The sequence below is a fragment of the Brachyhypopomus gauderio genome, chromosome 19 (assembly GCF_052324685.1).
Source record: "Brachyhypopomus gauderio isolate BG-103 chromosome 19, BGAUD_0.2, whole genome shotgun sequence".
NCBI classification, from domain to species: domain Eukaryota; kingdom Metazoa; phylum Chordata; class Actinopteri; order Gymnotiformes; family Hypopomidae; genus Brachyhypopomus; species Brachyhypopomus gauderio.
The window spans coordinates 14,705,408-14,719,783 of NC_135229.1; the positions used below are offsets into that span (position 1 = coordinate 14,705,408).

The following is a 14,376-nucleotide window of genomic DNA, read 5'->3' on the forward strand; positions in this document are numbered from 1 at the left end:
TGTGTTCTGCGGGGAGTGTTTGGTGGGTGTAGTAATGTGGTGGGCTTCTCCGCTCTGCTGCCCAGGTGGAGGCCGTGAGCACGTCCGTGCAGGACTCCAGCGTCCTGGTCCAGAGAAGCACACTCGACCTCATCCTCTTCTGCTTCCCTTTCCATATGAGTCAGGTATGAATTCACTCACTCACTCACACTTATTGGTTCTTTTTCATTTCCTGTGGTGGCCTTGGGGCATTTAGTTTATTTAGTTTTCAAGCAAACTGATCATTCACACGTTGTGCCCCACATGCCTGAAGTTTGATGGGGTTTAAATCCTGGCGTTTACTGTTTTGCTCAAACACGTTCACACACGTTGTCCTTGAAGCCACTTGGTGTAAGATGCTTCTCCTCATGTGATGTTGTTCATTTCCTTTCTGTGTATTCACTGAAATTCAACAGCTCTCAGTAATCAAAAGACTAGAAATCGTCAGGCCATGTGTGTCCGAATGCCATGCGTGTAGCTGCATGCCATGGACATAATGCTGCCTATAAGAACCAGAAGCCAAGTGTGATGAGACTGGTGATTGTTATTAAAGAGCTCGTCTCCACTGTTGAAATGGTGGTAGCTCCTCATAGGTCCAGATAGAGCGCTTCATCCTGGGTTTATTGCTCTTGGTTGATGTTCCTCACAGGCCACTCGTCCAGATATGATCAGAATCCTGTGTGCAGCGCTGCACGTGGTGCTAAGGAGAGACATGTCCCTGAACCGCAGGCTTTACGCCTGGCTGCTGGGTACGACAACCTGCACACACACCTGTGGACACGCCCAGAGACGTGCACACACACCTGCACACACCCGTGTGGACACGCCCAGACGTACACACAGCCCCACACACCTTCACACACACCTGCGCACACAAGTGTGGACACGCCCAGAGACGTGCACACACACCTGCGCACACCTGTGTGGACACGCCCAGAGATGTGCACACACCTGTGTGGACACGCCCAGAGATGTGCACACACCTGTGTGGACACGCCCAGAGACCGTACAGACGTGCACACAGCCCCACACACCTTCAAACACACCTGCACACACCTGTGTGGACACGCCCAGAGACGTGCACACACACCTGCACACACCTGTGTGGATACGCCCAGAGACCGTACAGACGTGCACACAGCTCCAGACACCTGCAAACACACCTGCACAGACATTAGGTAGACACATGGATATTGTGCCCACACGTGTAAACTCCATGTAGACCAGCATTTCTCAAAGTGTGGGGCGCATGGGTACTGCAGGTGGGGCGCAAGCAATTGGAAGAAATTAACCTTTTTAAGCCTGTTTTAATACCTGTTCGGTTTTCATAAGCCACGGATGTTTATTATATCTGTGGAACAGTGTGAACCAGGGCTAGATTCGGCCCTTTAAAGAATTTGTACCAGGCCCCCCCCCCGTCAATAAATTACGTTCGCCACCCAGTCCCCCCATTTGTATTTTATTACCATTTTGTTTGGGTGATATGGGACAGGTGGGGCATGGAATTTCCCCTTCTTCTGAGGTGGGGAATGATGGAAAAACTTTGAGAACCTCTGATGTAGACACATGAGCTATGTCTTTTGGTGTTGCACTGATCATGTTGTTTCTCAAGTAAACCAATGACGACTGTGGTACTTTGTAAACTGCCGTAGTTAGCGAACACATCCAACATGATAAGCTGACGTTCCAGAGCTGCATTCATATTTCCAGTTGCTGTCTAATGTCCGTCAGCTGCACGAGTGTTAATGTTGTTGGATGTGATGTGACTCGTAGTTCAGAACATACGTGTGTTACTGGACCTCAGGTGTGTGCTGTGTGTTCCTGGCATTCACTCCCTGCTTTGCTCTTGTTTTTATGTGCAAACCGTATGCGCGGAATGACGGTAAGTGTGTGTTTGTGGGTGTGTGTGGTAGCATGCTGATCATTCTAAGCCCAGTTAGGATGGGTTTAATCTTCAGTGTTTGAGGGTCTTGGTCATTTTTACAGTGTCTTCAAAAAGTATTTACATGTCGCACACTTAATGATGAAGTGAAAACTTGTTTTGTGTTTTTAGAGCATTTAGAAAATTAATAAAATACTGAAGCCTTTTTATAAATGTATTCAGATCATTCATTCAGTACTTTTTAAGCCCCTTTGTCAGCAATTACAGCTGCAAATTCCCCCAGCTGCAAGTTTGCCACTCCCACTCCAAGCGATCTTGAAAAGGTAGATCTTTCTGACTTGGTCATCTTATGAGTAGCTCGCAAGCTAAAAACTTGTGGGCACCCCTGGTCTTGACCATCTGGATTTGAGCAGTTTAACCGTTTATTTAACAGCTTGTCTTTTCAAGCTCCATCATACGGTGAGTTTACAGAAGCTGCAGGTCATTGTCATGGTAAAGGGTGAGGAAGCCAACACATCCTCAACACCCTGATCTGTGTCCTGCCAAACAGTTCCTTGGTATCCATGGCTTCTTTTTTTGATCTGACAGTATAGTGTAAACTGTGGGCCCTTGTCCTTCCAGACTGTGTCCAGTTCCGATTGCAACAGGCGGTCTCTAACTGAGGTCTAGACACCTCAAACATTATTAAAGCCTCAGGTTCCTCCAAACTACAGAGGTCCCCAGCAATGGCTCAGAATAAATTTGTGAATAAGAGTTTTCAGTTTTTGATTTTGAATTTATTTTTTCTTTCTGAATGCACTGTATCATGACATCAATACACTAAACACCGTGTTAGTGAAATAGTTTTTTTCTCTATGGGTTGCAGAGGGAGAGTGTAGTGGTAATAACATTTAGTGGCCTATAAAATAGTCTTAACATGTCATTTGTGAATGAATGTTTGGGTGAGTGAGTTGTGTTGTGACAGTGATAGGGTGAGAGCGGTTAGAGGGCTGTTAGGAGGGGTTTTGTATTGGAAGGGTCTTATGTTTTTTTATTTTCTGCCTTGACACAGTAAACAGTGTGGATGAGTGCAATGCAGTCCACTAAGAGTGTGTGTGTGTGTGTGTGTTCCTGTCCAGGTTTTGATAACAACGGTGTGAAAACAGGCCCTCGTAACACTCGCCTCAGTAACCCTGAAGAACACGCCTCCCATTACTTCAACACCTACTCCAAGGACATGCTGGTGCAGGTCTGTGTCCCTGGGCCACTAACACACACACACACACACACACACATGGGGAGTGTTCTCCAGGACATGCTGCTGTCTCTGTGTTGGGTGGGGATGTACACAGCTTGAGAGAGAGGAAGAACAGGACCTACACATTAGGGATGTCCCGATCCAGCTTTTTGAACTTCCGATCCGATACCAATATTTATTTGCACTTCCGATCTGATACCGATATTGGCTGATACCGATACCGGCCTATCAGAGCATGTATTAAAGTTTAAAGTTATGTAGCCAACTTACTTTGTTGTCAAACTCGTGTTGAAAAACGTTTTATTCTTGATAACAAGTAGCCAGCTGAATTAGGTGTGTTTGAATAATACACAATGGTTGGTAAGGAGAAACTGACCTGTTTATTTAGCAATTAATAAACTCAAAATAGACAAAATAATAAATGTCCTGCAATAGAGACCAGGACATCTCAAAGTGTCCCAAAGTTTCCTCTGCAGTAGAGTCCAGTGTGCAGTTACAAGCTAAAGAAACACTTTAGCTGATGCAATTTCCCAAAGGGATCCGTCCCAAGGGATCAATAAAGCTCTATCTATCTATAAAGCTCACCACACACATACTATGCGGGTACATCCGTCCTTTAGAAGAAACAAAACTATAACAGAGTCTTCAAACAACAAGCACCCACCAGAAGGACGGACAGTTCTGTGATGTGTACCTCACACTATCTACACTCACTCACTGATATTACATGTGACATTTTGAATAGCCACATTTCTTAGGATTGCTATTACACTACAAGCAGCCCTGTGTGTGTGTGTGTCTTATCTAGGTACATGTCAATGCTGCGTTTTCTCTGTGTTGTGCATGTGTAGTAGGCTTGTCCCGATCCGATATTTGGATTGGATCGGCCGCCGATATTTGCAAAAAATGCAAATATTGGTATCTGATCGGCAGGCACAAGAAAATGCCTGCCGATCAAATTTTTTTTTTTTGTTTGAAAGTCCGATCCGGGTTTTCCAGTGCACCCATTTAGATAATCCATTCCAGTTTTGCATTCTCCAGCACACAAGCATAGCATCAACCCAATTTAGCTCAGTGACATCTCCTAACCATTAACACACACACACTTTTTATCATTAAACTCGGGCATGTTTTTAATAGCATCAGAGGATAATTGTGTGCCATTTGTCATAAATGAGGAGTATATCTGACCTGTATATATGAGTTTGTGTGTGTGTGTGTGTGTGTGTGTAAAGTATGCATTAATGGGTGAAGCTCTGCTGTGTATACGTGTGTGTGTGTGTGTGTTTAAGGTATGCATGGAGCTCTGTTGGAGCTGTGTGCTTGACTCAATGGGCTTGCTATGTTCACCCAATTTGTTCTTTATCTTATTTTGTATTTAAGGCTAGAGCATGTGCGTTGTGTTCCAGATTACAATAGTGTAATTGTGTGTGTCATGTGTTAAATGTTCCTGAGTGTAACTCAGTGTGTGCACGTGTGTGCCTGCGTTTGTGTGTGTGTGCCTGCGTGTGTGTGTGTGTGTGGTACATTTCCAGGCCATGGTGGGGATCCTGCAGGGTACTGTTTGTGGTGGGGAGGAAGAGAGCTCCCTCATGCATGAACTCAAGCCCTTCCGCATCCTCATTAGCCTGCTGGACAAGCCAGAGCTGGGTAAGTACACACACACACACACACACACACACACACACACACACACACACACACACACACACACACACACACACACACACACATGCACGCATGCGTACACACACACAAACACACACACATATGCAAAAATGCATGCACACACACACACATATGGACGCATGCGTGCACACACAGACACACACACACACATGCACGCACGCCCACACCCACACATATGTACACACACATATGCACATGTACACACACATACACACACACACACACACACACACACACACACACACACACACACAGGTGCATGCATGACTGGGTTCAGAGGTGATGGAAGATCACAGCCAGACCCGAGTCACAGAAGGGACGGTTTACATGTCCTTGATGAGCCTTGTTGGACTCGCTAGTGCGGAAAACGAAGAGATGCATAGAAATGACTCGACATGTGTGTTCTGATAACCTCGCGTTTAGAAACAGAATTTCACAACAAATTGAGCTCATTACGTTCCGCTAATTTAAACCTTTCACAAAAGATTTGAATGACTCAGCAGTTCTCTTGCATTCAGCAGACTCATTCAGTTTGTTCTTGGCTACATCTCCAGGTCCAGCCATCCTGGAGGACGTTCTCATCGAGGTGTTTCGGACCCTGTACACGCAGTGCTGTACCGAGCTGGACCTGCAGCACCAGAACCCCTTCAGCAAGGACCAGACCCACTTGAGCAGGTTCTGCCCACGCCTACTGTCTCCACCGTCTCCACCATCTCCACCATCTCCACTGTCTCCACCATCTCCACCATCTCCACCATCTCCACCATCTCCACCATCTCCACCATCTCTCTTGTCTCCACTTCTGGGGCAGGTGCTCAATCCACGTGATGTTGCTCTTTCTCTTTCATACCAGCAAACTCCGAGAGAACAAGAAAACAGCCGAGCTCATTAAAACCGCCAACCTCTTATTCAACTCCTTTGAGCCGTACTACATGTGGGATTATATCGCACGGTGGTTCGAGGAGGCCTGCAGGTGAGAGGGTGTCTGCTAAAGGTCATGTGTGTGCACGCCAGCTTGCATGTTTGTGTTCACTAGGGGTGTCACATGATTTCGATATTTTATCGAAATCGATCAAATTTATGTCACAATCTCGAGCCTCGACGTCAAAAAGAGGGTCGCCGAACCCTCCCCCTAATCTACGCAAGCACCCACGCTATGCAAGGTTTATACTAGATGTGTCGCGAGCTGCGCAAGGGTCCGCGCGCCGAAAATAACCGTAATCGCGGTGGCTGCGCCCGCTGGCGATTCGCGAGGTCATGCACCTCTCGAATTTTGTAACCGTGCGCGCCGCGCTTCAGCGTAATGAACCAAGTCATGTTTGCTGGGCTCTTACACCTTTACAAAGTGGAATTTACAAGGTGGCACTTGTACGTCACTTTCAAGGTCCATTTCAATAATTCCCAGCATGTTAAAATTAATTAAGTTAAATATTTATACATATACTCGTAATGATTCGAAATAATTCACTTTTTCATCACATTATTTAATGGTTGTTTATTTTCAAAAAGCCCAATCTTAACGTCTTCACGTTCTCTCATGTTTCGTCCTGGAATTACAAGAGGCTCGTATTTGTTAACGTAATACAAGAGAACTGTTCAGTCAGATAGATATTTGTTGTGAAACGAGGTAGTTACAATTTCAAGCATTTTCAAGTACTTTAGCCTAAATTCCAACACTTTTCAAACCTGAAAACAATGCAACAAAAAGAAAATCGAGAATCCCTAAAATCGGAAATAAAATTGAATAGAGGATTTAGAGAATCGTGACACCCCTAGTGTTCACATGACAGTTACTATAAACTATGGCGCTGATGGCTGCAGCTGATTGGACCTCTGTCCCTGTAGGCGTGCCCAGAGTGGTCAGAGTTCCGAGCCTTCAGCACTCCCCCTGGTTGAATTCTGTCAGCTGGTTGACTTCCTGTTGGACATCGTTTCCCTGGTGGGTAACACACTCTCGGACCTGGTGCTTTTGAACACTTTTGCTACTTTTTCCAAATGCTGTAAATGGGAGACGTGTGCGTGTGTGTGTGTGTGTGTGTTGGTTAATGTTGGTATTATGATATGGTCCTTAGCATTGCTATTAAATAACCTCATCTTAGATCCCTCAGTCTGAAACTCTCAGATTCTCGAGTTCACTCTGCTCAGTAGTGCAGACATTAACTTCAGCTGCACTGACAGCTGTGTGCTTCCGTCATTTAGCGACTACCTATGCCGGCTTACTGTGGACTGTTTTCTGCTCATGCACTCTGCTTACCTCTTTCTGTTGAAACATCTCTGCTCTCTCCCTCTGTCTCTTCCTCCCTCTCTCATCTTCTTCTCAAAGCCCACTAGAAGTATGAGAGTTATCTGCCAGGTACAGTACTGCTCTTCCTCTCCTATCTGTTCTCGGACTGGGCTACCCTTCCAGAAACCCTGCAGAAAAAGCTAAATAGACCAGTGTATCTACAGTCCTAAGCGAAAACTGGCTGTAATCTTGTGTTCAGATTCTTGAACGCCATGTGGGTGTTGTGGAAGGGTAAACCAGAGCTTTGCATGCTCTTTACACTTACTGATCTAGTCACCTTTTTGACCTTTTCACCTTTTGAACCTATAGATGTTTTCCCAGTAGACCTGACTCTCCCTCGCCCCCCCCCCCCCCCTCTCCTCCCCCAGGAGACGTATATAGAGATCCAGACGGAGCACCTGCCCCAGCTCCTGCTGCGGATGGTGTGTGCCCTCACCACCCACCTGCAGGCCCTGTGTCTGGGGGAGATCACACACTGCCTCCGCCTCTGCTCCAAGATCCTCAGCAAAGTGCAGCCCCCACTGGTGTCCCCAGTGGGCCTCCCGTCCGGCAGGACCGCCCCGATACTGCGGGACCCAGAGGGCCGGCAGGTGAGTACCATACAGCATAGAGCACACCCAGCTAATGAATTGATTTTTATTTTTTCTTAGGAAATTGTGTGTGATTTAAAGCCACAACATGGCACAGCTGGGAATTGAACCGGAATCTTCTCCGTCTTCTCTGCACTTTGTCTGCGTACTGTTGTAGCACTTTGCCTAGTGTAGATTTGCTGGTGACCCTTGGACAGGACGCATGTTGAAGTGAAAGAAGAACGTGTTTAGGAAAGTATTTATCTTTTCTCTTGTGGACATCTGTAGTTTTGAGCCCTGATTAGTTATTATTACTTAGTGCCCTAAAAATATTTCTGAACTAAAACTGAACTTCTTTTTTTAAACCTCCATCACCATTAGCATGTCTACTTTGATCAGGCTTCATTCCTTTGAGATCACGAGGTCTCAGCATTAGCCAGTGTAAAATGGCCCAGTTTGACCTGTTTCCTTGTGGGTTACGGCCTGGAAACAACCATCTGTCCACCTTGGTGTCTTCAGCCCAGCAACCATGCACTGGCCCCAAAGCTGCCCGTCTCACTGAAACCATCCCAGACTCCCTAGTGGTGCATTAGCAAGAGAGCTGAGTGACTGTTGCTCATCTGTGTTCCTGCTATTGTGGGGTCAAGCTACGTCTGTGTCCTCCAGGGTGCATTTCACTCCATTTGAGCGTAAGACCTCTCAACATGCCATACAGTCTGTGCTAGAGCTCCAGGGCACAGCTCGCCATCTGAGCCGCTCGCCGGGGTGCCACAGGGCTGCATGCTGGGATCCACTGAAGTGTGGCATCCTGCAGCAGGGAATTCTGAGAGCTGATGAGCACAGATAGTCTTGTAGCTTGGTTTGGCTGTGGATAATAAATGAAGTAAAATAAATGTACATGTGTCTGAACAGCAATTACAAAACATTTAAAGGGTAAAAGTGAAGGGAAGTGTTTATACGGATCTTGAAGGATTGGTTCACTGTCCTAGCAGAGTTTTTGTTTTCAAAATGTGGTTTGACCTGATTTTCCATAACCCGATTTTCTTTCAACCATCTGACTTACTTTCTTTACTTTCTGTGTGTCTCTGCCCACTAACCGCAGCCTCTGCCCCAGGCGCTGGAACTCCCTCCCAGTGAGGACGTGTTTGAGGGCGGGGAGAACCCGGCCGGCCGCCCCTCCTCTGGGAGTGGCTTCAGCGAATTCATCCAGTACCAATCACAGCAGCAGGAGCTGTCCGACGCTCCGCCTCCCCCTGATGGCCAGGATGAGGCTTGGCTCCGCCCCCAGCCCAGCGTAGGCGGGGCTTCTGCGGTCCAGGTCCAGCCGCAGGACGGGCCGGTGATGCAGCGCTGCCTGGAGCACTTCCAGCACTTCCTGTGCAGCCTGGTGAAGCTCTACGTCACCCCGGCCCACCCACAGGGGGCGGGGCCGGCAGGGACAAGGGCGTCGGCCCCAGAGGGCGGCGCTGCTCGACAGGAAGAGCCAGTCCCTGAGCAAAGGGGAGGCGTGTCTGAGGAGAGGGGAGGCGTGTCCGAACACAGAGGGGGCGTGGCTGAGCACAGGGGGTGTTTGGCTGCCTTCACCGCTGCCTGCCAGCTCTTTCTGGAGTGCTCGAGTTTCCCCGTATATGTTGCCGAGGGCAACATGAAATCCACTTCAAACAGGGCGGAGCAGGAAGGTGAGAGTGCCGTGACCTCTTGACCTCTAGCACTGATGTGTAGTAACTTCACCACACGAATGTTTGTGTGCACCTGGTCAGGTGGGGAGAGTGTACTTCCACCACAATGGCTGCTGACCCTGATGGACGCCTGCTGCCTAGCAACGGACTTCAGCATCCAGGCCGTGGCCATCTCTCTGCTCATGGACCTGGTGGGCCTCACCCAGTCCGTCGCCATGGTGACCGCTGAGCGCGTGGGCAGCCCCGACTGCCCTCAGCCAATGAGCCCCAGCCAAGGGCGTGTTGCCGTGGTGATCAGACCCCCACTCACTCAGGGCATCCTGAAATACATCGCTGAGGAAACGGATTTCTTTAAGGTACCGCTTTTTGTGTTTCTTGCTGTGTCCTTCTACTTGTATCCCTCCGTCTCTCCCTCTCTCTCTCTGTCTCTCCCTCCCCCCCCCCCCCCTCTCTCTCTCTCTCTCTCTCTCTCTCTCTCAATTCAATTCAACAAAGCTTTGTTGGCATGAATGTAATAAAATATACTGTTGCCAAAGTAGTTAACAGAAAACAAATTGGAATAAACATTAAGATAAAAGACTTTGATCTTATTATAGACACAATTATAGGTTAAAATTTAACACAAGGAATTTTATTTACAGAGTTATTACTAATCAATAAAGACAATAGAAAATAAGAGCCAAAATGATTTCTAAATATTTATAATCAATAGTCATTTGTTTGTCCTCACTGGTTGTCCCTTAGGTGGTCACAGGTTTACACTCTCTCTCCTTCCTCACCCCTCTCTCACACTCTCTCTCCTCTCTCTCTCTATCTATCTCTCCTCGCTCACCCCTCTCTCTCTCTTTCTCTCTCTCTCCTCCCTCACCTCTCTCTCTCTCTCTATCTCTCTCTCCTCTCCTCTCTCTTGACACTGACCTGTGTATGCTAGTTTGAGCGTTTGTTTAGTTAGTGTTCCTAAAGCACGTCTCTGAGTGTAGACAGGTGAAGTGCTGTCACTGAATCACCCATCCCGCTGTCCTGCTGTCCCGCGCTGTCCTGCAGAGTGTGGCCCTGATCCTGTGGGAGCAGCTGGGGGAGTCTAGTCCCCAACACCAGCAGCGCAGCGTGGAGCTCTTCTACCAGCTGCACAACCTCGTCCCCTCCTCCAGCATCTGTGAGGACGTCATCAGCCAGCAGCTCATGCACCGCAACAAGGCAGGACACACACACACACACACACACGCATACACATACACACATATACACACACGCATATACACACACACACATACATATATATTACAACTACAGACACACTAGAAAAAAATCTTGTTTCTTATTTTATGTCACCGTTAACTACACGGAGTTGACGCGAACTTAACAGGCCCATCTATCTACCTATTTATCACAAGAGCTTGTAGCTCTGACAGTGTTCAATGCTGTAGCGAACGGCAGTAACTTTACCGCAAAATATGAAAACGATTGAAACCATTAATCACCTAATTAAATCCACTGGGAAATGTACAATCTCCTCGTCCCGCTTAGCAGTAAATGAATAACATGAATGAAGAACGTTCGTATGATTGAACGCAATTTGGCCTCCATGATGGTTCTGGGCGGAAATTGCTGGCGACTGTGTCATTGAAATAGCCGATTTCAGTCAATATGATAATAAAATATATATACACCCCCCCAAAAAAAAAAGTCCTCGGATCTACACGATTCGCGTAGGTCACCCTTTTCAAATTCAAAATGGCGAATTTCGCCGAAAGGTGACAGATTATCATACCTGACAAACACGTGTGTGCACACACACACACACACAGACACAGACACAGAACTGCTTTTATGTATTTACTGGGCTCTGAAAGGTTCTGTGGCTCTCTCTCATTCTCTCAGAGGATTACACACACACACATACACACACACACACACTGGGTTCTGAAAGGTTCTGTGGCACTCTCTCATTCTCTCAGAGGATTACACACACACACACTGGGTTCTGAAAGGTTCTGTGGCACTCTCTCATTCTCTCAGAGGATCCGCTTGGAGGCTCATGTGAAGTTCTCTGTTCTTTGGCATCTGACCAGAGACCTGAACATCTCCAAGTCCTCCCCTTTCAGCCGCACTTTTGACAGGTAAGCCCCTCCCACGTCACAAACTTTACACTTTTGACAGATAAGCCCCTCCCACCTGCCACTTTTCTGGACTTGTATAATATAACACATTCACAAAACACAACCTGCTAAAGTTTTAGGATGTACATTATAAATGTATAATATTTATAATACTAGAGTGTAATGTGTGTAGAGTTTAGTGTGTGTGAAGCTGTGTATGGTGTGTGGTAATGTATGCAGTGTGTATGAAGGTGTGGTGTATGAGGATTAGATTGTAATGTCAGTATAGTCTAGTGTGTGTTATGGTGCATGAGACTGTATGTGGTGTGTATGAAGGTGTACAGGGTGTATTGTGTGTATGACAACACCTCCTTAGGTATGTATGTGTCTGTCTGGTGTGAGTGATGTATGTATGCGTGTGTCTGTGGTGTATATGTGTGTATGTGTAGTGCAGGGGTGGCCAACCCGCGGCTCGCGAGCCGCATGCGGCTCTTTGCCTGGTTTCATGCGGCTCCCCAGCCGGTCCGCGGGCTCACCTGCACAAACAGGGCGACACACTGCTACATTTTCGTGGTGCGCGGTTAGTTTACAAGCCTAGCGAGCCGCTAATACTTTTAAAACCGGCGTAGTGGAAAACTCGCATTTGACTGTCTTCACAGCTAATAATTTACACTCGCCCCCCCCCCCCCCCCCCCCCGCTCAACAGGCGAGAATCAATTGGTGTGGTGTGTGTGTGTGTGTAGTGGGTATGAGACAGATGCATGTGTGTGCGTGTGTCTGGTAGGCTTGTCACGATACTAAGAATTACAACTTCGATACGATACTTTAAAAAATATTGAAATTCGATACCATTTTCGATACCAAAGTCAGATACTGTGCTAATTTCTGTTTTAAAGCCTTTTTATTTTTATAAACAAACAAATGAATATTGTATTTTGTTTCACAAATGTCAAATAAATAAAAGGTGTAGTCCCTACCACATTAAAACAGAAAAATAAATTGCACTTTAATATAAATTAACATAAATAATAGTAGTGCACTCTGGAATTCACATTTAGAAGTCAAAAAAGGCTAGTGCAAAAAGTGTATTTTAAGTATACTTTAAACAACTTTAACTTTAAGTCTTTAAGTAACTAAAACTTCAGTATTAGAGTAGAGTTCAGTACTCATAGATGATTGATCTTGTTGTAGTACGATCACTCTTTTTTTCTCCCTGTATGCTGTCGTACTTAAGGCTCTTAAACCAAGAATCTAACAAACATTTGCTAGGATACCATAATCGGACACATAATCTTGTATGCTGTAGTAATACTAGAAATGGGAACAATCACCAACCTCTTGGAATTCTTTGTACAAATCTGCGTGCCGGTCCTTCAGGTGTTTGGCCAGATTCGTTGTGTTAAGCTAGGTTTATACTTTCCCTAGTGGCCGTAGCGCGAGTCCGCACACCTCGCGCGACCCTGCGCGAACCGCTTGTCCGAAACGATATGTGGTAAAAGAAACACCCCTCAAAAACAGGGGAAGGAACATTTATCTGATGAAATTTAATGTTGCTTTGTGTTTCAGGTTTGAAAAGTGCTGGAATTTAGGCTGAAGTACTTGAAAATGCTTGCAATTGTGACTTCATTTCACAACCAATATCTGTCTGACTGAACAGTTCTCTTGTATTACGTTAACAAATACGAGCCTCCTGTAATTCCAGGACGAAACATGAGAGAACGTGAAGACGTTAAGATTGGGCGTTTTGAAAATGAACCACCATTAAATAATGATAAAAAGTGAATCATTTCGAGTATATGTATAAATATTTAACTTAATTAAGTTTAACGTGCTGGGAAATATTGAAATAGACCTTGAAAGTGACGTACAAGTGCTTTAATTCCAGTGGGATAACAATATAGGGCTTTTCAAACCCTATAATAAATGTCCATTGTTACTGAAATATGAATGTCCAGTATTATCAGTGTCCGCTTGTGTTTCTGTGTTTTTGTGTTCTTCGTGTCTTATGAAGCGTCCACCTCAAATAACCCCGTCCTATAGTTATATCTCTCTGTTCTTCCATTCCTGCTGTGTCCAGGTCTCTGTTCATCATGTTGGACAGTCTGACTCTGTGGGACGGTGCGGTGAGTGCGGTGGGCCGGGCCTGGCTCAGCCAGGTGCTGCAGAGACACGACATCGCCCGCGTGCTCCAACCGCTGCTGCTCCTGCTGCTCCACCCCAAAACCCACCGTGTGTCCATCCAGCGTGTGCAGGCGCAGTGCCACTGGGCCCAGGTCTTCCCCAGCGACGCCCCCACCCAATCCGCCCAACCCTCCTGCACGGGGGACGAGCACGCGTCTGGCGGTCAGTGCCGTTGGGTCCTGTCTTTATGTGCATGTTTTTTTATCATTTGATTTTACAGGCTTCTGATGACTGAGGATAGTGTGACACTTAGATTGATGTTATGTATTGTGTGTCCTTAGACTATGGTCGAGTGTCCAGGGACACGTTGCAGGTGGCGCAGGGCAGATCGATTCCTCTGGACGATATGGAGCCCTTCAGCCTGACCGTCAACCCTTTGAGTGACAGCTTGTCATTGCTGAGCGATAGCAGCGAGAACCTACAGCTCTGTGGGGAATACCAACCTCCAGACCAGCAGGGGGAGCCCCAGAGCTCAGAGTCCACGGGCTCTGGATCCTCCACTGTAGACGGCAGCTTTGATGAGCTAGATGGCAGCGTGGTGAACGTTTCCGAGCACGCTGCGGCATCGGACGACGCTCGGGAGGAGGAGGACATCCAGGACGCGGCTGCGGCCGTCCTCGCCGAACTGTTGGACAGGGTGGTGCAGTTGGTGGAGGAATCTTCGGCCGGGACACCATCGCCCCCAGAGCCGTGGCCTCAGACGGACTCGGATAGCTCCAACTCCTCCGAGGTGTCCTT

The 14,376-nt window shown here is 47.0% G+C and overlaps 1 protein-coding gene across 6 annotated transcripts in view; it reads left to right on the top strand.

The window, feature by feature from the left end:
• The window catches only part of dop1a (DOP1 leucine zipper like protein A), a 40,067-nt gene that overhangs the window by 2,126 nt on the left and 23,565 nt on the right, over positions 1-14,376 (top strand). For 2 of the 6 annotated variants that reach the window (XM_076980887.1, XM_076980890.1), the window contains exons 5-19: positions 66-164; positions 668-767; positions 3,019-3,128; positions 4,673-4,787; positions 5,381-5,501; positions 5,680-5,799; positions 6,672-6,765; positions 7,150-7,179; positions 7,479-7,700; positions 8,782-9,358; positions 9,440-9,714; positions 10,403-10,555; positions 11,378-11,478; positions 13,535-13,800; positions 13,920-14,376. The exon at positions 13,920-14,376 is cut by the window's right edge and continues 1,605 nt beyond it. In XM_076980887.1, coding sequence (XP_076837002.1) covers positions 66-164; positions 668-767; positions 3,019-3,128; positions 4,673-4,787; positions 5,381-5,501; positions 5,680-5,799; positions 6,672-6,765; positions 7,150-7,179; positions 7,479-7,700; positions 8,782-9,358; positions 9,440-9,714; positions 10,403-10,555; positions 11,378-11,478; positions 13,535-13,800; positions 13,920-14,376 — 2,840 coding nt within the window. The remainder of the gene's footprint in view (positions 1-65; positions 165-667; positions 768-3,018; positions 3,129-4,672; positions 4,788-5,380; positions 5,502-5,679; positions 5,800-6,671; positions 6,766-7,149; positions 7,180-7,478; positions 7,701-8,781; positions 9,359-9,439; positions 9,715-10,402; positions 10,556-11,377; positions 11,479-13,534; positions 13,801-13,919) is intronic. The other 4 variants (XM_076980888.1, XM_076980891.1, XM_076980889.1 and 1 more) reach the window with 2 other exon arrangements.